The following is a 25,938-nucleotide window of genomic DNA, read 5'->3' on the forward strand; positions in this document are numbered from 1 at the left end:
GGACGGCAGGAAGGCGAGAGGGAGTGAGGGAACGAGAGATGGGGGCGGGGGGGGGGGGCAGCCGTGGAGTGGAAAAGAGAAACAGGGCAAAGAAATGGAGACATGGAGAGATGGGATGAAAATAACCCTTCTTCAGCTTGCGGCTGTTATGCCACTTCTGACCGTCCTGGCAGTCTGAGATACCATACACTGTCAAAGATATCAGATACATATGGATCCATTAGGTTACAGCTGTTATATTATGAAACTCTTTTGGGAACCATGTCTTCCCCAGCAGCCACATGGCGATACACTTCCTACACGGCTGGGATTGACTTAAACGATACTGACAGCAGTGCCCTGCGTGCTGAGGGTATCAGCTCCAGGTCACGGCAGAGCACAGTCCTGCGTAAGTAGCGGTCAACTAGGTCAGCAGCTAACTTCACCTCCATGACTACAACATGAGATCACTGCTCAACATTTACATTTACATTTAAGTCATTTAGCAGACGCTCTTATCCAGAGCGACTTACAAATTGGTGAATTCACCTTCTGACATCAGTGGAACAGCCACTTTACAATATGGGGGTATGAGATCTTCAGATCCTATTTAGTACACCTGGTTTAAGACCACATCTGCACGAGTACGAAGAATGGGCCAAGGCAATAGTAAGATCAAGTGGATAACTTATAAATTAAGGGAAGCACCACCGTAACAGTTGTTGGCCTGGTAGCAGCCTAACATGAGCTAGCATTATTTAGGATTCCAAGCGTTACAGCCTGCTAACTCTCTCATAACATATTGTCACAGGATATAGGCCTGCCGGCTTGGTTGAGTTGGCCAGGCTTCAGCAGGTTGTAGGCCTGCCGGCTTGGTTGAGTTGGCCAGGCTTCAGCAGGATATAGGCCTGCCGGCTTGGTTGAGTTGGCCCGGCTTCAGCAGGATGTCGGCCTACCAGCCTGGTTGAGTTGGCCAAGCTTCAGCAGGATGTCGGCCTACCAGCCTGGTTGAGTTGGCCAGGCTTCAGCAGGATGTCGGCCTACCAGCCTGGTTGAGTTGGCCAGGCTTCAGCAGGATGTCGGCCTACCAGCCTGGTTGAGTAGGCCAGGCTCCAGCAGGATGTCAGCCTACCAGCCTGGTTGAGTTGGCCAGGCTTCAGCAGGATGTCAGCCTACCAGCCTGGTTGAGTTGGCCCAGCTTCAGCAGGATGTCAGCCTACCGGCTTGGTTAAGTTGGCCCAGCTTCAGCAGGATGTCAGCCTACCGGCTTGGTTAAGTTGGCCCAGCTTCAGCAGGATGTCAGCCTACCGGCTTGGTTAAGTTGGCCCAGCTTCAGCAGGATGTCAGCCTACCGGCTTGGTTAAGTTGGCCCAGCTTCAGCAGGATGTCAGCCTACCGGCTTGGTTAAGTTGGCCCAGCTTCAGCAGGATGTCAGCCTACCGGCTTGGTTAAGTTGGCCCAGCTTCAGCAGGATGTCGGCCTACCAGCCTGCTAGAGTTGGCCCAGCTTCAGCAGGATGTCAGCCTACCGGCTTGGTTAAGTTGGCCCAGCTTCAGCAGGATGTCAGCCTACCGGCTTGGTTAAGTTGGCCCAGCTTCAGCAGGATGTCAGCCTACCGGCTTGGTTAAGTTGGCCCAGCTTCAGCAGGATGTCAGCCTACCGGCTTGGTTAAGTTGGCCCAGCTTCAGCAGGATGTCAGCCTACCGGCTTGGTTAAGTTGGCCCAGCTTCAGCAGGATGTCAGCCTACCGGCTTGGTTAAGTTGGCCCAGCTTCAGCAGGATGTCAGCCTACCGGCTTGGTTAAGTTGGCCCAGCTTCAGCAGGATGTCAGCCTACCGGCTTGGTTAAGTTGGCCCAGCTTCAGCAGGATGTCGGCCTACCAGCCTGCTAGAGTTGGCCCAGCTTCAGCAGGATGTCAGCCTACCGGCTTGGTTAAGTTGGCCCAGCTTCAGCAGGATGTCAGCCTACCGGCTTGGTTAAGTTGGCCCAGCTTCAGCAGGATGTCGGCCTACCAGCCTGCTAGAGTTGGCCCAGCTTCAGCAGGATGTCAGCCTACCGGCTTGGTTAAGTTGGCCCAGCTTCAGCAGGATGTCAGCCTACCGGCTTGGTTAAGTTGGCCCAGCTTCAGCAGGATATAGGCCTCCCGGCTTGGTTGAGTTGGCCAGGCTTCAGCAGGATATAGGCCTGCCGGCCTGGTTGAGTTGGCCCAGCTTCAGCAGGATGACAGCCTCCCGGCTTGGTTGAGTTGGCCAGGCTTCAGCAGGATATAGGCCTCCCGGCCTGGTTGAGTTGGCCAGGCTTCAGCAGGATATAGGCCTGCCGGCCTGGTTGAGTTGGCCCAGCTTCAGCAGGATGACAGCCTCCCGGCTTGGTTGAGTTGGCCAGGCTTCAGCAGGATGTAGGCCTGCCGGCTTGGTTAAGTTGGCCAGGCTTCAGCAGGATGACAGCCTACCGGCCTGGTTGAGTTGACCAGGCTTCAGCAGGATGTAGGCCTGCCGGCTTGGTTGAGTTGGCCAGGCTTCAGCAGGATGTAGGCCTACCGGCCTGGTTGAGTTGACCAGGCTTCAGCAGGATGACAGCCTACCGGCCTGGTTGAGTTGGCCAGGCTTCAGCAGGATGTAGGCCTGCCGGCTTGGTTGAGTTGGCCAGGCTTCAGCAGGATATAGGCCTGCCGGCCTGGTTGAGTTGGCCAGGCTCCAGCAGGATATAGGCCTGCCGGCCTGGTTGAGTTGGCCAGGCTTCAGCAGGATGTAGGCCTGCCGGCCTGGTTGAGTTGGCCAGGCTTCAGCAGGATGACAGCCTCCCGGCCTGGTTGAGTTGGCCAGGCTTCAGCAGGATGTCAGCCTCCCGGCCTGGTTGAGTTGGCCCAGCTTCAGCAGGATGACAGCCTACCGGCCTGGTTGAGTTGGCCCAGCTTCAGCAGGATGACAGCCTCCCGGCCTGGTTGAGTTGGCCAGGCTTCAGCAGGATGTCAGCCTACCGGCCTGGTTGAGTTGGCCAGGCTTCAGCAGGATGACAGCCTCCCGGCCTGGTTGAGTTGGCCAGGCTTCAGCAGGATGACAGCCTACCGGCCTGGTTGAGTAGGCCAGGCTCCAGCAGGATGTCAGCCTACCAGCCTGGTTGAGTTGGCCAGGCTTCAGCAGGATGTCAGCCTACCAGCCTGGTTGAGTTGGCCCAGCTTCAGCAGGATGTCAGCCTACCGGCTTGGTTAAGTTGGCCCAGCTTCAGCAGGATGTCAGCCTACCGGCTTGGTTAAGTTGGCCCAGCTTCAGCAGGATGTCAGCCTACCGGCTTGGTTAAGTTGGCCCAGCTTCAGCAGGATGTCAGCCTACCGGCTTGGTTAAGTTGGCCCAGCTTCAGCAGGATGTCAGCCTACCGGCTTGGTTAAGTTGGCCCAGCTTCAGCAGGATGTCAGCCTACCGGCTTGGTTAAGTTGGCCCAGCTTCAGCAGGATGTCGGCCTACCAGCCTGCTAGAGTTGGCCCAGCTTCAGCAGGATGTCAGCCTACCGGCTTGGTTAAGTTGGCCCAGCTTCAGCAGGATGTCAGCCTACCGGCTTGGTTAAGTTGGCCCAGCTTCAGCAGGATGTCAGCCTACCAGCCTGGTTGAGTTGGCCAGGCTTCAGCAGGATGTCAGCCTACCAGCCTGGTTGAGTTGGCCCAGCTTCAGCAGGATGTCAGCCTACCGGCTTGGTTAAGTTGGCCCAGCTTCAGCAGGATGTCAGCCTACCGGCTTGGTTAAGTTGGCCCAGCTTCAGCAGGATGTCAGCCTACCGGCTTGGTTAAGTTGGCCCAGCTTCAGCAGGATGTCAGCCTACCGGCTTGGTTAAGTTGGCCCAGCTTCAGCAGGATGTCAGCCTACCGGCTTGGTTAAGTTGGCCCAGCTTCAGCAGGATGTCAGCCTACCGGCTTGGTTAAGTTGGCCCAGCTTCAGCAGGATGTCAGCCTACCGGCTTGGTTAAGTTGGCCCAGCTTCAGCAGGATGTCGGCCTACCAGCCTGCTAGAGTTGGCCCAGCTTCAGCAGGATGTCAGCCTACCGGCTTGGTTAAGTTGGCCCAGCTTCAGCAGGATGTCAGCCTACCGGCTTGGTTAAGTTGGCCCAGCTTCAGCAGGATGTCAGCCTACCGGCTTGGTTAAGTTGGCCCAGCTTCAGCAGGATGTCGGCCTACCAGCCTGCTAGAGTTGGCCCAGCTTCAGCAGGATGTCAGCCTACCGGCTTGGTTAAGTTGGCCCAGCTTCAGCAGGATGTCAGCCTACCGGCTTGGTTAAGTTGGCCCAGCTTCAGCAGGATATAGGCCTCCCGGCTTGGTTGAGTTGGCCAGGCTTCAGCAGGATATAGGCCTGCCGGCCTGGTTGAGTTGGCCAGGCTTCAGCAGGATATAGGCCTGCCGGCCTGGTTGAGTTGGCCCAGCTTCAGCAGGATGACAGCCTCCCGGCTTGGTTGAGTTGGCCAGGCTTCAGCAGGATATAGGCCTCCCGGCCTGGTTGAGTTGGCCAGGCTTCAGCAGGATATAGGCCTGCCGGCCTGGTTGAGTTGGCCCAGCTTCAGCAGGATGACAGCCTCCCGGCTTGGTTGAGTTGGCCAGGCTTCAGCAGGATGTAGGCCTGCCGGCTTGGTTAAGTTGGCCAGGCTTCAGCAGGATGACAGCCTACCGGCCTGGTTGAGTTGACCAGGCTTCAGCAGGATGTAGGCCTGCCGGCCTGGTTGAGTTGGCCAGGCTTCAGCAGGATGTAGGCCTACCGGCCTGGTTGAGTTGACCAGGCTTCAGCAGGATGACAGCCTACCGGCCTGGTTGAGTTGGCCAGGCTTCAGCAGGATGTAGGCCTGCCGGCTTGGTTGAGTTGGCCAGGCTTCAGCAGGATATAGGCCTGCCGGCCTGGTTGAGTTGGCCAGGCTCCAGCAGGATATAGGCCTGCCGGCCTGGTTGAGTTGGCCAGGCTTCAGCAGGATGTAGGCCTGCCGGCCTGGTTGAGTTGGCCAGGCTTCAGCAGGATGACAGCCTCCCGGCCTGGTTGAGTTGGCCAGGCTTCAGCAGGATGTCAGCCTCCCGGCCTGGTTGAGTTGGCCCAGCTTCAGCAGGATGACAGCCTACCGGCCTGGTTGAGTTGGCCAGGCTTCAGCAGGATGTCAGCCTCCCGGCCTGGTTGAGTTGGCCCAGCTTCAGCAGGATGTCAGCCTACCGGCCTGGTTGAGTTGGCCAGGCTTCAGCAGGATGACAGCCTCCCGGCCTGGTTGAGTTGGCCAGGCTTCAGCAGGATGTCAGCCTACCGGCCTGGTTGAGTTGGCCAGGCTTCAGCAGGATGACAGCCTCCCGGCCTGGTTGAGTTGGCCAGGCTTCAGCAGGATGACAGCCTACCGGCCTGGTTGAGTTGGCCAGGCTTCAGCAGGATGACAGCCTCCCGGCCTGGTTGAGTTGGCCAGGCTTCAGCAGGATGTCAGCCTACCGGCCTGGTTGAGTTGGCCAGGCTTCAGCAGGATGTCAGCCTACCGGCCTGGTTGAGTTGGCCAAGCTTCAGCAGGATGTCAGCCTACCGGCCTGGTTGAGTTGGCCAGGCTTCAGCAGGATGTCAGCCTACCGGCCTGGTTGAGTTGGCCAGGCTCCAGCAGGATGTAGGACCTACTGGCCTGGTTGAGTTGGCTGGATGTAAGAGGCTAGGGTGTTACAGTCCAGGTAAGAATAAAATAAAATATATCCCCGAGATTAGATGACACAATCTGTGGAACTGCAGTGCCATTTCATTCCAGTTACTTACAGTTGAAGTTGGAAGTTTAAATAGATTTAGGTTGGAGTCATTAAAACTCGTTTTTCCAACCACTCCACAAATGTCTTGTTCATTAACAAACTATAGTTTTGGCAAGTCGGTCAGGACATCTACTTTGTGCCTGACACAAGTAATTTTTCCAACAATTGTTTACAGACAGATTATTTCACTGTATCACAATTTTACACACTAAGTTGACTGTGCCTTTAAATAGCATGGAAAATTCCAGAAAATTATGTCATGGCTTTAGAAGCTTTTGATTGGCTAATTGACATCATTTGTGTCAATGTGATGTGTAACTGTGGATGTATTTCAAGGCCTACCTTCAAACTCAGTGCATCTTTGCTTGACATCACGGGAAAAACAAAAGAAATCAGCCAAGACCTCAGGAAAAAAATGGTAGACCTCCACAAGTCTGGTTTATCCTTGGGAGCAATTTCCACATGCCTGAAGGTACCACGTTCATCTGTACAAACAATAGTACGCAAGTATAAACACCATGGGACCACGCAGCCGTCATACCGCTCAGGAAGGAGACGCGTTCTGTCTCCTAGAGATGAACGTACTTTGTTGCAAAAAGTGCAAATCAATCCCAGAACAACAGCAAAGGACCTTGTGAAGATGCTGGAGGAAACAGGTACAAAAGTATCTATATCCCAGTAAAACAAGTCCTATAAAAACATAACCTGAAAGGCCACTCAGCAAGGAAGAAGCCACTGCTCAAAAACCGCAATAAAAAAGCCAGACTGCGGTTTGCAACTGCACATGGGGACAAAAATCGTACTCTGATCTGATGAAACAAAAATAGAACTGTTTGGCCATAATGACCATCGTTATGTTTGGAGGAAAAATGGGGATGCTTGCAAGCCGAAGAACACCATCCCAACCGTGAAGCAGGGGGGTGGCAGCATCATGTTGTGGGGGTGCTTTGCTGCAGGAGGGACTGGTGCACTTCACAAAATAGATTGCACGTTGAGAAAGGAAAATTATGTGGATATATTGAAGCAACATCTCAAGACATCAGTAAGGAAGTTAAAGCTTGGTTGCAAATGTGTCTTCCAAATGGTCAATGACCTCAAGTATACTTACAAAGTTGTAGCAAAATGGCTTAAGGACAACAAAGTCAAGCTATTGGAGTGGCCATCACAAAGCCCTGACCTCAATCCTTTTGAAAATGTGTGGGCAGAACTCAAAAAGCGTGTACGAGTAAGGAGGCCTACAAACCTGACTCAGTTACACCAGCTCTGTCAGGAAGAATGGGACAAAAAAGGTTAAACAATTTAAATGCAACACTACCAAATACTAATTGAGTGTATGTAAACTTCTGACCCACTGGGAATGTGATGAAAGAAATTAAAGCTGAAATAAATCACTCTACTATTATTCTGACATTTCACATTCTTAAAATAAAGTGGTGACCCCAACTGACCTAAAACAGGAAATATTTACTATGATTAAATGTCAGGAATTGTGGAAAAACTGAGTTTAAATGTTTTTGGCTAAGGTGTATGTAAACCTCCGACTTCAACTGTATATGGTGCCAAGTGGACCAGGTGACGCCCTGTTTTATTCAACAATACACCCACACACACCGCAAGTGGCTGGAGAGTTGAGAGAGATGTTTACGTAGCACATGGGGATGTGTGAAACGAACTCCTGAACCTATAGTGTCCACACCTGCATCAGCGAATAGTTTGCTTTTGTTTGCGTGGCGCCAACTGGTAAGACGTTTCAGGAGGGCGGTCATAGGTCACAGGAAGGCAGGAGTCGACGCAGAAAGTTGCTTGACAGCCGTTACCTTTATAAAACCCTAACAGGTGTGTTGTTAACGTGCGAGTTAGCCCACCAGCTCTCTTTACCTTGGTTTAACATAATTAAAAGCACTTCCTATTCAAATCCAGGAACCTTCCCCAATCACCATTTAAAAACGTGCATTAAAATGTCTTGTCTATTTAGCTCCAGACAGCTTGTCTGTCCCACATCCAGAGTACTGTCACAGCATTCCAAATGGCACCCTATTCCCTATATAGTGCACAGATTCTCCCTAAGTAGTGCACCATGTAGGGAATAGGGTTCCATTTGGGATGCAAGGACTGTGGGATAGCATGCCATGCGATGAGATGTACTCTCTCGGTGGTAACCGGAGAGCAGTAATTCGTAGGTCATCAAGCTTTCTTTTCCTCAGTGTGCTAGCTGGGGGGGGGGGGTTTAAGAGAGATCAGTTTATTGGTCAATTGCACACCAGGTCCAACTGGTAATCAGGCAGGGGGCAGCTAAGTGCACTGCCACCCGAATGCTTTAATATCAAAACACCTTTGATCCAGCCATGATGACAATGGCTAGGCCTATTTATTGCATCCAGCAGAGCCGGGGTGCCAAAGTTCACCCTCTATCTTGATAGGTTTAAACAGGCAGGCCAATTCTGATCTTTTAACACTAATTGGTCTTTGGACCAATCAGATCAGCTCTTGCCAATAATTGGGCAAAAGATCCAAATTGGGATGCATGTGTCAACGCAGCCATAGAGGAACCAAGAAATGTTGTTTCAGACACGTGACATTGATTTACTAAAACATACATTAACTCTACAGCCCTTCAGACACACCAAATCAATTTCCCTAAAACGGCCCCCCAAGAAATGAAAAGGTTAAATAAAAACAATTGTAGGATTATAGTTGCAGGGAGGGAGGTTATGCCAGGAGAAATGCATGCAAAAGGTGTCAGCCGTGTCAATGCCGTGTAGAGAAAGGAGCTGATTGCTTATTCAGGAAGCCTGATGAGGTTTCCAGATGAATGTTAGGATTCAGCTGTGACGCGTTGAATGTATTACTTTGACATGCACGACATGCAGTCAACCTCAGCTACAGAGTAGATGCAGACTTCTTCCCCTTCGCCTTTGAGATCAGGGAGAGAGAGAATACACTGCTGGAGACCTGCTGTGATCGCATTCACCGTGGGGTGGCTGGCTCCAGGCAGGATGAATGAAGATGAGACTAGATTTATACTCCTATCAGAGAGCTCCAGCGCAGAGAGTCACAGAGAGCTCCAGCACAGAGAGAGTCACAGAGAGCTCCACAGCACAGAGAGAGTCACAGAGAGTCACAGAGAGCTCCAGTGCAGAGAGTCACAGAGAGCTCCAGCACAGAGAGAGTCACAGAGAGCTCCACAGCACAGAGTCACAGCACAGAGTCACAGAGAGTCACAGAGAGCTGCAGCACAGAGAGAGTGTCACAGAGAGAGTCAGAGAGCTCCACAGCACAGAGTCACAGAGAGTCACAGAGAGCCCCAGCACAGAGAGAGTCACAGAGAGCTCCAGCACAGAGAGTCACAGAGAGTCACAGAGAGAGTCACAGAGAGCTCCACAGCACAGAGAGTCACAGAGAGTGTCACAGAGAGCTCCAGCACAGAGAGTCACAGAGAGCTCCTGCACAGAGAGTCACAGAGAGCTCCAGCACAGAGAGAGTCACAGAGAGCTCCAGCACAGAGAGTCACAGAGAGCTCCAGGCTCGTGAAGAGGCATGCGTCACGTTAACCCTGTGTAGCCATCTACCGTCTTGTCTTGCAGTTTGACAAAGTTGTACTTTGTGTTGACATTTATTCGCCAACCACTGTCCACTGTCCTGGCGCATCAAGCTTTATCCTGCACAGATGGCTTGGTGTGGTGGTCTCCGGCAATTCCACGATAACGGAATTGAGCTTTGATTCATTTGTTATTGTTTTTGTTGTTGTTTTTTTTTACATTCAAATGTATGCCAAACAAAAAACATTGATTTGAAAGTTTAACAAACCATACAACTCTATGCACAAGGAATACTTCACAATTTCCACCGAAAATGTTACAAAAACGATTTTAGTGGAAGAAAGATGCAGATGCAAACTTTGGTAACGGACATACGGTAAAATCCACCGCGACCACGTTTTCCAAAACCTGCTAAATATCTGCTACGAATGAAGATGAAAACATGTCTGCAGAAAGAATGGGGTATGACATGACACCTCGAGTTAGAAAAAAAAAAATCTATTTTGGTTATTGAACTACAGTATGCGAAGTGGATTTACGCCCGGTACCAGAATTACATCACGGGGCCCTGATCTGTTAAGGATGTGAATGTCATTCTCCTCATGTTTCACAAGTTTGGACATCACAGTAAAGCAGAGTAGAGTTCAGTACAGTAAAGTAGAGTATAGTTCAGTACATGCCCTCTTGCAGACAGTGTTATTATGTTGGAATTTGAGTAGACATTTCTATTCCTGCTGCTACATCTTGATTTTGCAACTGCGTAAGTGGTTACTGTACTAGAGAGCATGATGCATGCCGGAGAGTGAATCAATGTGTTAAATTTGCAAGAAGCTGGCCCGAACAGCAACAACATTCTTAGCAATGGTTACAGAAACTATTTACTTGCTATGACTGTGAAATGTGATTCTTTATCTACCTTAGTTGAATGCACTGACTGTAAATCCCTTTGGATAAGAGTGTCTGCTGAACTGCTTAAAATGTAAGTACGTTATGTGAAAATGAACATACCAAAATTAACTGAAAAGCACACTGGGAATTATTATTGGCCGTGCTTCAGGGTGGAGCTCATTAGAATAATACTCAGCATGCATTGCAATTGTTCATTTTCACATACACATTTAGAATAAACTCTTGTCAGAACGTAGCGCAATCAAACTTCTGATACCAATGCAGGTTGAAAGGGGGCCAAAAAAAAATGGTACAGAAAAAAAGATTTTGAAAATACCAATTAAAGCCCTCGAAAGTATCTTATTGCAAAATGCATTGGAGTGTAGTTCAGTCCAGTGTAATACAAATTATGTTTGGGACAAATCTAACACATGCCTGTGTACCACTCTCCATATTTTCAAGCATAGTGGTGGCTGCATCATGTTATGGGTATGCTTTGTAATTGTCAAGTACTGGAGAGTTTTTCAGGATAAAAAAAAAATATTGAATGGAGCTAAGCAGGGCAAAATCCTAGAGGAAAATCTGGTTCAGTCTTCTTTCCACCAGACACTGGGAGATGAATTCACCTTTCAGCAGGACAATTATCTAAAACGCAAGGCCAAATCTACACTAAACTTGTTTACCAAGAAGACAATGAATGTTCCTGAGTGGCCGAGTTACAGTTTTGACTTAAATCTACTTGAAGATCTATGGAAAGACCTGCAAATGGTTGTCTAGCAATGATCAATAAAACAATTTTACAGAACTTGAATAATGTTTTAAAGGATACATGAGAAAATGTAGCACAATCCAGGTGTGGAACACTCTGAGAGAAAGTCTCACAGCTGGTATCTCTACCAAAGGTGGTTCAATGTCAGAAGTGCAGTGAAATGCCTTTCTAGCAACATGTAAATGATATCTTTCTGTGTTTACATTTTCAACTAAATGTGCAAACATCTCAAAAAAGAATATATATATATATATATATATATATAAATATATATATATATTTTGTCATTATGGGGTATTGTGTGTAGATGGGCGAGAGAAAAATTATAGATATTTAATCAATTTTTTATTTGAGCTGTAAGACCACAATTTGTGGAATAAGTCCAGGGGTATAAATACCTTATGGAGGCACTGTGTTTTAAATATATGTAACAAATACTTTCCATCTCTGCACACACACACACACACACACACACACACACACACACACACACACACACACACACACACACACACACACACACACACACACACACACACACACACACACACACACACACACTCACACACACACACACACACACACACACACTTAGTGGATCATCTGCTAACAATGCAGTGAACAATCCTACTGTTATTGCAGCAGAAAGCCACTATAGGCTTGGAACAGGACCAACAATAGGCCCGTCGAAACAGCAAATTTACTATCTGTGCAGCTGAAAACGATGCAGGGTCTATTTGCATGACAAATGGGGTGTTTGTGCAGGCCAGGCTGGGCTACAGTGGCAGACGACAGAGGACAGGGACACGCACTGAGAGGGCCACTGGCTGGCCGACTTGCTGCCATCACATCACACATCACCCCAGTGCCACAGCACAGTACAACAGACAATGATGAAAGCACAACGGTCCGTCTCTGGGCCAAACTGCTTTTTTTTTTTTTTAAAGACTCTCAGCATCATTTACTCCCTAGTCACTACTGACATGACAGTGATGACAGAAACACACATTGTAATAGCTGTCTGGTAGCCCCCCCCCCTTTGTAAACCCATCCCATCCTAGCGTTGACACTTGCATGCCCTTATCTTGCACAATAATTAGAGCAGGAGCCAGGATCACTTGCAGAATATCTAAAGTCTTGATAAATTCTTTGGCATTTGCTATCACAGCATTTTAGTTTATTTTTGGTGAAAAATTACATTTCAAAAAATGCATTTCCAGAGTCCTTACTAAAGGAAATAACATATGTATCTGCAAGGTTCATGAAAATACTCAATGTAAATACTCAACGGAAATACTCAACGGAAATACTCAACGGGAATACTCAACGGAAATACTCAACGGGAATACTCAACGGGAATACTTAACGGAAATACTCAACGGAAATACTCAATGTAAATACTCAACGGAAATACTCAACGGGAATATTCAACGGGAATACTCAACGGGAATACTCAACGGGAATACTCAACGGGAATACTCAATGGGAATACTCAACGGGAATACTCAACGGGAATACTCAACGGGAAATACTCAACGGGAAATACTCAACGGGAATACTCAACGGGAATACTCAACGGGAATACTCAACGGGAATACTCAATGTAAATACTCAATGTAAATACTCAACGGAAATACTCAACGGGAATACTCAACGGAAATACTCAACGTAAATACTCAACGTAAATACTCAATGTAAATACTCAATGTAAATACTCAATGTAAATACTCAATGTGAATACTCAACGGGAATACTCAATGTAAATACTCAATGTAAATACTCAATGTAAATACTCAATGTAAATACTCAACGGAAACCGTTTCGCAGGTGTTTTTTATTCTGCACAGATTAAACAAGTGTGACTACATTGTTCCGTCTTAATATCACATAAAAGTCCCAAACCAGCCGAGTCCATAAATTAAAATACGCCTTTGTATTTACCACATAGAAAGCGTCACCATTCGCTGCAACGCCAGTGTGTGTGGGGGGGGTTGACGTTTCACCTGTATTGACAGAAGCCCACAGGTAAAGGTAAATATTGCTGCCAATCAGGGGCGAGCCACTAGCTGGTCATATCCTGCACAGCCAGCCAGCCAGTGTGTGTGCTGTGCGTGCATGTGTGTGTGGGTTGCAGGTGTAGAAAGCTGTGCGTTGTTGTGTTTCTGGATGGCCAGATAGCTAGAAAGAAAGACAATGAGCTACTATGGTGGGGGTTCGAAAGTGGCTTGTTTCAGCAAATTGTATTTTGAAGTGTTTTTAGGCGTTTTGATTCATACCAAGTCTGACAATATGGGAAAAATTCGATTGCTAAGTAACTAATAACTGTAATGATGTATTTCAGCGACAACAAGTGTTTATTGTGCAAATGTATTTAACTTTTCAAGAAACATTGAAGACTAAATATACTTTGTATGCTGTCAATAATCCCATGATTCCAGGCCAACCCAGTCCGTTTTGCGCCAAAGATGCACTCGCATTGGCTTTGTTGCTAAACCCACTGTTTTGTGTCGTGTGTACATTCACGTGTGTGTGTTTGTGTGTGTGTGTGTGTTTGGTGGGGGGGATTACAGACAAAACCTTTACTTCAACAAAACAGGTGTGTAACCTGTTAGTTCCGCAATAATCTAACCTGAACCTCGGACTGTGAAAACCAACCATCTGCAATAGGAGAGCCCATACTAGACGAACTCACAACAAGGTAGTTGGTTATGTTCCAAATGACACCCTATTCCCTATGTAGTGCACTACCTTAGACCAGCACCCATTGGGCTTAGGTCAAAAGTAGTGCAATATTCAGGTGATATGGGTGTCATTTGGGACACCGTCGATAATAGCCCTCCTGGCTATGCAAATCTCATTAAAAATCATATGCATGTTTCTCCTTGATGATCTGTTCAAATCGATGTTTGCCTTGGCCTTAGGAATGCAGTAGGGTCCACTAAGTGCAGAGGCCTGCAGCTATGGAACATGTGCATCCTTGACATCATTCCATGGAGGGCTGAGTGTCTGTGGTTTTTCACTTCTCCCTTTGTTCTTCATTGATCAAGTAAGGCCACTGATTAGTTAACAACTCCACTGTCTAGGTCTTTAAAAATAAAATAAAGATGGACACTAGTGGAAAGGAATCATCCAATGAGCGAGTTTAGATGGGTCGGTGTAACAGGACAAGTAGGCCTATGTTGTGAAAAACGATTAAATATTCATCACTATTCAAAACTCCTTCCGTGGAGGAACGAGACGAGTGACTTCTGGTTTTTGTCGATGTCCAATTAAGACCAAGACAACCAGGTGAGGGGCGTTTCTAATTGATCACTGACCTTTAATTGATTAATTAATCAAGCACAACGGAGATCAATAGCAATACATTCCAGAGGGTTATAGAGACTAGACCTAGAGACAGTCTCCTTGTACAGTGGTCCACCTCGAGAGAAATAAGCAAGAAACAAATGAGAATCTCACTGCCGATAGACATTTAATACAGTGGCAAGCTGTTCTTTCTCTTGCTAGAACAGAAGCTGTACCTGCTGCGTGCCAACCCGGTGGCGACAAACCAACTGATAGTATAGTATAGTAGAATCGCAATGCTCATCAGTGGCCAACAACCTGACTTTGAGCCAATTAGAGAGCACAAACTCCCCATGTGGGGGAGCCAAAAAAAGGAGAAAGAGGTCATTTTCTTCATACATCCATAGATGAGCCAAACTTCATATGCAATGTAGGCTATGGGATAATAGGTAGCTTAGTGCAGAGACGCAATGCACTGAATACTTCCTCCAAGCTAGCTAACCACTGTAGCAGGTATTGCCATTATAATTCAATCATAACGGATTAGCTAGCTTCCATGTAACAGCTGCTGAGTTAGCTAGCTAAGGTTCACTGCACTATGTAGTGCTAGCTAGCGAATGTGCTAACGTTAGCTAGCTAAACATTTGACTATAGGCTGGACTGGTAGTATTATGGAGAGTGAATTAAATCGTTTATTGCTAGGTAGTTATACAGCTGTGGCCATCGTGCTAGTATCAACAGGGGTTTTCTACAAAATAGCAACATTAGAGCAGATAGCTTGGAATCTAGACCATAAGCAATACGCACAGCTATGCATTGCCGAAACAAACAAAAAAGACTGCCACCTTCTGCTTAGTAGAATTTTAACAAGGCTGAGTGACTGACAACTTCCAAGGTCTTTGCTGTGTGAACACAAAAGAGATTGACTGCAGGCACTCTTCACAGGTACTAGGTACTGTCAGCAGGTAACCGTTTGGCAATCGTACCTGTGTCTGAGCTTTTACTTAGTGAATGTGGCAGGGATGTTTTGCTTGGAGACTCATATTTTAATAGCCTACTGCCCTGTTTCTATATTTAGCTTTTAACTTTTTTTTAAATGTCTACCCAGGTCTATAGGCGTCCCAATCATTTCCATGATGCACCACTAACAGTGAAAATAAAACTGCATTTAATAAAATTGTCATAAGAATTTCAGTGTGATTATCCTGAGCAGTTTGAACTGAACTTAACCAATTGAAACGTAACCATTGCAATCGTGTCCCGCCCGACTCCCCATTTACAACGCACGTAATGTAATAGCAAAGTTTACAGTTATGCAGTTAATCGATGCACTGCGATAAACGCATTTGATGCATTACCTTGCAAAGGCAACATCTCGTCGAAATGTGCATGTGATCGTACATGCTTTACAGAAAGGCGTTGCAATATGTCTGCAGGGAGTTGCTGACTATGTGACAGCTTTAATTAGGTTATAACATCCCTGGTACAAGAGGACTGCAAATACCATCAACATGAGCAGAAAGCATCTAGCTATTATATGCTGAGAGTACAGACAGACAGACAGCATCGTTTTACCAGGAACTCTGCAAAGGGGAAGATCTAAACAGGAAATGCAACTGATCCTTTTACCGCATAAACTTTAACATGCATTGACGATATTCAACCTGCAGCAATGCACATTGCAGACAATGCATAACTAATTGCATTTCAGTCGTTTTGCACAGATCGCATGTAATATAGTCTTACCTCCCTTTGGCTGAGACATTTCCCCTTTGCTTTGATGGGGGGGAGGGGATGCACTAGAGACGTTGCCTTCTTTCTCACTCCCTCCCTCCATCGCCCTCGCACCGAAGCTTGCTTCAGCGACTTGCTTTGCAACAAGGATGCGGAATACAAGCCGCGATCTTCATGCACTTGGAGCCTTTTTGAGTCTGAACCGTGTGTGTCCGTGCAAAGAGCAATATTACAATTGCACACCTTGCAAAACGGTCAGGAAACGGGTCGTTTTGCAATGGCACTGCAAATAATTCTCAGCGGCACTTACATAATGGGCCACGACTGGCAGCTGAAAGCTCCTAACTTGGATCAGACAGTGAGTGGCATTGGCCTATATTACGAACGTTCTTCCTGCTTGGGCGTAAAGGATGGTGGGAACTGTAGTCCATACTGTAGTTATGCGTACTGTATTACAGTATTGTATTACTTTATTACAGTATCTGAGTACGGCTATGTGTGATAAATGATCTGCATGTTTTCTTGTAGGCTAAATACAATATATTAATTTCAAGTGTATTATGATTTACATGAAATTAAACTTGAAGTTCCACTTTAGTTTGCACTCATATGCCGACATAATCAATAACAACAGGCATATAGGCTACTGGTAATAATCAATAACAACAGGCATATAGACTACTGGTAATAATCAATAACAACAGGCATATAAGCTACTGGTAATAATCAATAACAACAGGCAAATAGGCTACTGGTAATAATCAATAACAACAGGCATATAGGCTACTGGTAATAATCAATAACAACAGACATATAAGCTACTGGTAATAATCAATAACAACAGGCATATAGGCTACCGGTAATAATCAATAACAACAGGCATATAAGCTACTGGTAATAATCAATAACAACAGGCATATAGGCTACTGGTAATAATCAATAACAACAGGCATATAAGCTACTGGTAATAATCAATAACAACAGGCATATAGGCTACTGGTAATAATCAATAACAACAGGCATATAAGCTACTGGTAATAATCAATAACAACAGGCATATAGGCTACTGGTAATAATCAATAACAACAGGCATATAGGCTGGTAATAATCAATAACAACAGGCATATAGGCTGGTAATAATCAATAACAACAGGCATATAGGCTGGTAATAATCAATAACAACAGGCATATAGGCTACTGGTAATAATCACTCTTAAATATTGGAAACACACAGTCAATCTGTCCTGGAATAATTTTGCTTTATTGAATGGTACCGCAAGCAAGAGATATCATCAGCGGTAATGTCAATGAAGAGGAAACAGTTTTTATCAACCTCCTCCTTGGTAAACAGCTTGAGAATAATACCACCCCCCCCCCCCCCACACACACACACACACACAAAAACGTTCATCTTTACTAAGATAATATTAGTTATCTATTATGAATTTTAAAAAGCAAAGGGACCATGAATCTAATCACGATTTGTATAACCTTTGTGTTATTTATTATACAAATGAACTAAATGCATTCAATCAATTTCGCTTTCAACGTGGTTTCTAGTACTTTGGTTTGTATGCCTAGGTATGCTACATGGCTGTGACGAGTGACCCTTTGAGGTGAATGTCTTGGGTATAATAGCACAGAGAAATAGCTTTTAAAACATCGCTAAAGCAAAGCTTGTAAGACATATTGATCTTGAATATACATACTGTACAAAATGTTATCAGTCAGGAATGGTCTGCTATCCATTTATTACATACATTGCAGACATGCTGGCTGGTTGCCTGGTTGGTTTGTAGACATGATGGGGTTGGTTGGTTGGTTGGTTGGTTTGTAGACATGATGGGGTTGGTTGGTTGGTTTGTAGACATGATGGGGTTGGTTGGTTGGTTTGTAGACATGATGGGGTTGGTTGGTTGGTTGGTTTGTAGACATGATGGGGTTGGTTGGTTGGTTTGTAGACATGATGGGGTTGGTTGGTTGGTTTGTAGACATGATGGGGTTGGTTGGTTGGTTTGTAGACATGATGGGGTTGGTTGGTTGGTTTGTAGACATGATGGGGTTGGTTGGTTGGTTTGTAGACATGATGGGGTTGGTTGGTTGGTTTGTAGACATGATGGGGGGGTTGGTTTGTGACATGATGGGGTTGGTTGGTTGGTTTGGTTTGGTAGACATGATGGGGTTGGTTGGTTGGTTTGTAGACATGATGGGGTTGGTTGGTTGGTTTGTAGACATGATGGGGTTGGTTGGTTGGTTTGTAGACATGATGGGGTTGGTTGGTTGGTTTGTAGACATGATGGGGTTGGTTGGTTGGTTGGTTTGTAGACATGATGGGGTTGGTTGGTTGGTTGGTTGGTTTGTAGACATGATGGGGTTGGTTGGTTGGTTGGTTTGTAGACATGATGGGGTTGGTTGGTTGGTTGGTTGGTTGGTTTGTAAACATGATGGGGTTGGTTGGTTGCAGACATGCTGGCTGGTTGCCTGGTTGGTTGTTTGCAGACGTGGTGGGATTGTTTGGTTGGTTGGTTGGTTGGTTGGTTGGTTGGTTGGCTGGTTGGTTGGTTTGCAGGTTGGTTGGTTGGCTGGCTGGCTGGCTGGTTGGTTGGTTGGTTGGTTTGCAGGTTGGTTGCAGACATGATGTGGTTGGTTGGTTGGCTGGCTGGCTGGCTGATTGGTTGCAGCCGTGATGTCGTTGGCTCGTTGGTTGCAGACATGATTGGGTTGGTTGGTTGGTTTATAGACATGATGGGGTTGGTTGCTGACATGATGGGGTTGGTTGGTTGGTTGCAGACATGATGGGGTTGGTTGGTTGGTTAGTTAGTTGGTTGCAGACATGATGGGGTTGGTTGGTTGCTGACATGATGGGGTTGGTTGGTTGGTTGCTGACATGATGGGGTTGGTTGGTTGGTTGCAGACATGATGGAGTTGGTTGGTTGCAGATATGATGGGGTTGGTTGGTTGCTGACATGATGGGGATGGTTGGTTGGTTAATTGGTTGCAGACATGATGGGGTTGGTTGGTTGGTTGCTGACATGATGGGGTTGGTTGGTTGCAGACATGATGGAGTTGGTTGGTTGCAGATATGATGGGGTTGGTTGGTTGGTTGGTTGCTGACATGATGGGGTTGGTTGGTTGGTTGCAGACATGATGGGGTTGGTTGGTTGGTTGGTTGCAGACATGATGGAGTTGGTTGGTTGCAGATATGATGGGGTTGGTTGGTTGGTTGCTGACATGATGGGGTTGGTTGCAGACATGATGGAGTTGGTTGGTTGCAGATATGATGGGGTTGGTTGGTTGCAGACATGATGGGGTTGGTTGCTGACATGATGGGGCTGGTTGGGTGGTTGGCTGGCTGGCTGGCTCATTGGTTGGTTGGTTAGCAAGTTGGCTGCAGACATGATTGGGTTGGTTGTTTAGTTGGCTGGTTGGCTGGCTGGTTGGTTGAATGCAGACATGATGGGGTTGGTTAGCTAGGTGGCTGGCTGGCTAGTTGGCTGGTTGGTTGAATGCAGACATGATGGGGTTGGCTGGTTGCATACATGATGGGGTTGGTTGGCTAGTTGGTTCTCCCTTGATGTGATAGGAGTGTGATGTTTTAAGAGGGCAGTTATTGGCTTACATGGTGTCAACCGTATCACTGCATGTACGAAAATGGAGGAGGCTAATTTCTCCTGAAGTGAGCACTCATGCACTCCTCCACATGTATGAAGGGAAGTGAACAAGTGCACAATTAGGGCAGAATGATAGAGAATTGGGATGCATGGAAAGAGTGAAGGGGTTCATTTCTTGGTAGAGATGAGGGTCTGGTAGAGCGGCTTGACTACGATGTGTAGATGGAGGGAACCATCAACCAGGGTACTCAGATGTCTTGCAGTGCAGACTCTCCTCGGTGTTCTGGTGGAAGTTATAACCATGTCTCACCACCATGTTCCCCTGCTGCCTTGCCATCACCACCGCCGTCTTCTGGAAACTCACCCCGGCGAAGTCCGCACTCGATGTCGCGGGTGTAATAATGATGTGTGGCCGTCCTCCGTCGACTTGCGTCAGCTGGATGGCGCTCGGTTCAGAGCATTTGGTCCTTATACTGGGGGGGGGGGTAACCAGGGTAACCAACGGGGCGAGAACAGGGCGTTCCAGGTTACCCTCTTGTTGACGTCATGGCCGCTGGGACCCAGCATGCATCTGGAAGCTGGTGCTGCATTCGTCCCTGGTGGCGTTGTTGATGACCCAAGGACTCCCCCAGGCTGTGGAGAGGTAGTTTCTGGGCATGAAGAGACCACAGTTCACGGCAAAGTCATTTGCCATGTGGAGGGGGGGGGCAGAGTGGAACTGGTAGGATGGTAGAGGAGGTCACGGACAGACTCCTGGTAGCGGACCAGGAGAGGAGACTGGGTCTGCAGCCGGAAGAGCTGCCATGGGGGCATCATGGCGTAACGGACGGCTCCGAGAGCGTTCTCCGCTGTTAGAGAATCCGGCTCGTTCTGGTTGATCCAGGCCTCCAGCGCCATGAACAGCTCCACCTCACGCCGAAATTCAAAGTCACACTTTATTGTTCCTTCAGATCAGGGAAATTCATTTTGCAGCCAGGAGTACATAAATCAAATCCAAGTTTATTAGTCACATGCGCTTAATACAACAGGTGTAGATCTTACGGTGAAATGCTGAATACAACAGGTGTAGATCTTACGGTGAAATGCTGAATACAACAGGTGTAGATCTTACAGTGAAATGCTGAATACAACAGGTGTAGATCTTACAGTGAAATGATGAATACAACAGGTGTAGTAGACCTTACAGTGAAATGATGAATACAACAGGTGTAGTAGACATCACAGTGAAATGCCTACTTACAAGTCCTTTACCAACAATACAGTTATAACAAAATAATAAGAATAAGAAATAACAAGTAAATAAATAAATACAGTATATACATTGCAAAGACACACATACAATTTCAAAATTGTTCAATGGTTCTGTACATAATCATAAGATGGAGTAATACACAGGAGTTAGCCTGCTCCCATGTCTGTTTGTGCTGTATTGCCAACACAAACAGATCTGGGATGAGGCAGACAATTATGTGACAATGATTGACAAGGAGATCAGATCTGCAATCAGGCTACCAAGGAGTAGGCCTACTGTACCTGCAAGATGAGGTCTAAACGCTGCAGCAGGGTCATGAGCAGGTCGAAGCTGACGGTGGTTCACTACCCCACTCTGCAGTACGGAGGACAGGTTCCAGGACAGGTACTGTAGACAGGTGTCCCTCAGGGCCACTTCTCCAGTCTGAAGGGCATACTGGTACCTGCAATGTTGTCAACATTATTATTGTCCAGTCCATGTTTCACTAATTTAACCAATTGTTAAAGGTCCAGTGCAATGTTTTTATCTCAATATCAAATCATTACTGGGTAACAATTACTCATATTACTGTGATTGTTTTCAATTAAAATTGTAAAAAAAAAATAAGAAAAATATCTTCTTAGCAAAAAGCAATTTCTCAAGGAAGAATTTTGCAAAGACTGTCTGGGAGTGGCCTCAATGGGGAAGGGAAAACTGAAAACTCGCTGATATTGGAAGAGCGGTTTGGAACTATTTCTTATTGGTCAAATCACTCATTTACCGCCTAGTGATGACCCACTAAAACAGGCTGACATTTCAGGCAGTCTTTTCAAATAGCTCTTACCCTAAAATGTCATTTATCATAATTTTCACAATTTGACAGTATTTTTCCAAAATGGTTTTGGACAGCATTGGGCCTTTTAATGAATGCAATGTTTATTGTAAAGGCTAATGTATGGACTTCATAATGTATGGAGTTCAGCTGAAAATGTTATTCCTAGTAGTTAAAAAACATTTACAGAGTTCAACAAACTATATCAGATGACACCCCGACCTCCATTCATATAACCATAACATATACATTATATTACAACATAAAGAGGGAGGTTGCCTTTTTCCAATGGGGACCTGAAAATACAGGGCTCCATTGGGAAAGACCAATGGTCCTCTGACCTCAATGGTGGGACTTCATGGTTAAATAAACGTGAGATAAAAATAAATATACAGTACAATACCTTTCCACCGCGTGTCCAGAGGAGCTGGCCAGGCTCTGAGTCATGTACTGGGTGACCCTGCTGAAGGCCCTGGACTCGCTATTTCGTGGCCAGATTGTGTAGAGGAGGCACAGAGAGGGAGATGAGAAGGGGACAGATAGAGAGACAGAGAGACAGAGAGAGATGAGAAGGGGACAGATAGAAAGACAGAGAGAGATGAGAAGGAGACAGATAGAAAGACAGAGAGAGATGAGAAGGGGACAGATAGAAAGACAGAGAGAGATGAGAAGGGGACAGATAGAAAGACAGAGAGACAGAGAGAGATGAGAAGGGGACAGATAGAAAGACAGAGAGAGATGAGAAGGGGACAGATGGAAAGACAGAGAGACAGAGCTAGATGAGAAGGGGACAGATAGAAAGAGATGAGAAGGGGACAGATAGAAGGAGATGAGAAGGGGACAGATAGAAAGAGATGAGAAGGGGACAGATAGAAAGACAGAGAGAGATGAGAAGGGGACAGATAGAAAGACAGAGAGACAGAGCGAGATGAGAAGGGGACAGATAGAAAGAGATGAGAAGGGGACAGATAGAAAGAGATGAGAAGGGGACAGATAGAAAGAGATGAGAAGGGGACAGATAGAAAGAGATGAGAAGGGCACAGATAGAAAGAGATGAGAAGGGGACAGATAGAAAGAGATGAGAAGGGGACAGATAGAGAGATGAGAAGGGGACAGATAGAAAGAGATGAGAAGGGGACAGATAGAAAGAGATGAGAAGGGGACAGATAGAAAGAGATGAGAAGGGGACAGATAGAGAGAGATGAAAAGGGGACAGAGAGAGAGAGAGACAGAGAAAGGTGAGAAGGGGGTCAGATAGAGAGAGATGAAAAGGGGACAGAGAGGGAGAGAGAGACAGAGAGAGATGGGAAGGGGGTCAGATCAAGGGAAAAAGGTCATGTATGTAAAGTAATGACATCCTCTCTCAACCCACACCTGCACACACAGTAAGCCTTTGATCATCCAAATGCATGTTATGTTTCACCCAAGGAAATTATGTTGTATTTGATCCAAATGCATGTTATGTTTCACCCAAGGAAACTATGTTGTAGTTGATCCAAATATACCCAACCTCCGCAGAGTACACAGAAAAGTCTTAGTTGCTGTTATTATTTTTAAAAGTCTGACTTTATCATGGGTATCTCCAGCCAAGACAGAAACTCAAACCCCAACAGAAATGGCAACTGATCAAAGCTATTTGTGGTAGTAGGCTGTACCCGGCATACAGAAGCCTCGAGAGTATTTTCTCCTGTCTAGTGTTGTCTACTGTTAGCCAGCCAGAATAAGCCTCCTTCCCCTTAATCAGTCACCGATTTAGACCTGGGACACCAGGTGGGTGTAATTAATGATCAGGTAGAACAGAAAAGCAGCAGGCTCTGGACCTCGTAGGGTCAGAGGTTAATAGCCCTGGCCTCAACACCCTGTAGCAGCTTTTCCCAAACTCTGTCCTCGGGACCACCAAGGGGTACACATCTTGTTTTGTTGCCCTATCACTACACAGCTTATTCAAATAATGAAAGCTTGATGATTAGTTGATTATTTTTAATCACCTGTGTAGTGCTAAGGCAACAAAACAAGATGTGTACCCCTTGGTGGTCCCGAGGACCGAGTTGGAGAAACCCTGCCGTGTAGAATACCCTATAGGAGTGATTCCCAAACTTTTTATAGTCCCGTACTCCTTCAAACATTTTATCTCCAGCTGCGAACCCCCATCTAGCACCAGGGTCAGCTGTACCCCCATTTAGCACCAGGGTCAGCTGTACCCCCTCTAGCACCAGGGTCAGCTGTACCCCCTCTATCACCAGGGTCAGCTGTACCCCCTCTAGCAACAGGGTCAGCGTAATCTCAGGTGTTGTTTTTTGCCATCATTGTAAGCCTGCCACACACACACTATACGATACATTTATTGAACATAAGAATGAGTGTGAGTTTTTGTCACAACCCGGCTTGTGGGAAGTGACACAGAGCTCTTATAGGACCAGGGCACAAATAATAATATAATAATAATCAATAATAATAATCAATAATGTTGCTCTTTATTTCGCCATCTTACATATACAACCTTTATATGTTCATCCAAAATTGTGAATAACTCACAACAGGTTAATGAGAAGGGTGTGCTTGAAAGGATGCACATAACTCTGCAATGTTGGGTTGTATTGGAGAGAGTCTCAGTCTTAAATCATTTTCCACACAGTCTGTGCCTGTATTAGTTTTCATGCTAGTGAGGGCCAAGAATCCACTCTCACATAGGTACGTGGTTGCAAAGGGCATCAGTGTCTTAACAGTGTGATTTGCCAAGGCAAGATACTCTGAGCGCAGCCCAATCCAGAAATCTGGCAGTGGCTTCTGATTAAATTCAATTTTCACAGAACCACTTGTTGTAATTTCAATGAGACTCTCTTGTTCAGATATCGGTAAGTGAACTGGAGCCAGGGCATGAAAGGGATAACGAATCCAGTTGTTTGTGTCGTTTCGGGAAAGTACCTGCGTGATTGCGCACCCAACTCACTCGGGTGCTTCGCTATATCACATTTGACCTTGTCTGTAAGCTTGAGTTCATTTGAACACAAAAAAAATCATACAATGATGTAAAGACCTCTGTGTTGTCCTTGTTAATGCAGACAGAGAAGAGCTCCAACTTCCTAATCATAGCCTCAGTTTTGTCCCCGCACATTAAATATAGTTCCAGAGACTCCCTGTAAACACCCGTGGCTTGTTTTTCAAACTGGCATGTTTTATTTCTATATGACTGCGCAAGAGTGAAGGTTTTATCAAGTTGTGAGATAGTACTTTTCCACATATAACACACTGTGGCTGAGGAAAGGCACTACTCCCAATATAAGTGAACCCCAAATCAATGTAGATCTCATCATATTTGCACCTCTTCGATGGTCCAACGTCCCGATCTGTTGTCTGTTGTTCGGTGCTTTCCCAGGTAAGGCGGCTGCATCAGATTCACACCTGTCAGTATCCATGCTAGCTGGGCTAACAACAAATGTAGAATTACTGATGCAAGCATTGGATGTGCTCGTGGAAGCAGAACAAATTGTGTCGTCGACAGGTGCAGGTGTAGTACTGCTGGTAGTAGCAGTACTACCAGTAGAGCTGGTATGTGTCTCTATGGACGCAGGCCTTACCTTGAACCATTTATCAATTTTCGAGCAAATGGAATGAGCAGCAGCTATGTTTGGCTACATACAGATCGTTAGTGGAATTCCCGTGAGAACGTTAAATGTGATTGGATGTTCATTATTTGACTAGACACCCTGTATTTGACATTGTGTTGTTATTTCACTGAACACTAGATGGTTTCATTTTATTTTGGGCAGTGAAACAAGGCCACTCAGGTGAGAAAAAAACTTCACCCAAATGTATAGCCCAGTTGGAAAATATAAATGGACAATTTGAAAATGTGAATATTCTTATTATTATAATATATTTTTTATGTGAATCACATTTGTATTTGGCATACCCTGACGACATTGCGCGTACCACAGTTTGGGAATACCTGCCCTATACCCTATAGAATACCCAATACAATATAGAATACCCTATACCCTATATAATACCCTTTACCCTATAGAATACCCTATACCCCATAGAATACCCTATATAATACCCTTAACCCTAAATAATACTCCATACCCTATAGAACACATTATACCACATAGAATAGCCTATACCCTATGGAATACCCTATAGGATACCCTATACCCTATATAATACCCTATAGAATGCACTATAGAATACAATTTACCCGATAAAATACCCAAAACGCTATAGAATACCCTATACCCTATAGAATACCCTATACCTTATATAATACCCTATAGAATACCTCATATAATACCATATAGAATATCCTATACCTTATATAATACCCTGT

At 46.0% G+C, this 25,938-nt stretch overlaps 1 protein-coding gene and 1 pseudogene across 2 annotated transcripts in view; both read right to left on the reverse strand.

The window, feature by feature from the left end:
• The window catches only part of LOC135523393 (dual specificity mitogen-activated protein kinase kinase 6), a 65,334-nt gene extending 44,155 nt beyond the window's left edge, over positions 1–21,179 (reverse strand). The window contains exon 1 of one of the 2 annotated variants that reach the window (XM_064950035.1): positions 21,082–21,179. Coding sequence is in view for 1 of the 2 variants with exons in the window: in XM_064950033.1 (XP_064806105.1) it covers positions 15,950–16,040 (91 nt within the window). In the remaining variant the exon portion in view is untranslated. Of the gene's footprint in view, positions 1–15,949; positions 16,302–21,081 lie in introns of those variants that run through there. The other variant, XM_064950033.1, reaches the window with a different exon arrangement.
• Positions 19,468–23,790, reverse strand: LOC135524890 (BTB/POZ domain-containing protein 17-like; annotated as a pseudogene).
• Positions 23,791–25,938: the final 2,148 nt, after the last annotated feature.

The sequence above is a fragment of the Oncorhynchus masou genome, chromosome 31, assembly GCF_036934945.1.
Source record: "Oncorhynchus masou masou isolate Uvic2021 chromosome 31, UVic_Omas_1.1, whole genome shotgun sequence".
NCBI classification, from domain to species: domain Eukaryota; kingdom Metazoa; phylum Chordata; class Actinopteri; order Salmoniformes; family Salmonidae; genus Oncorhynchus; species Oncorhynchus masou.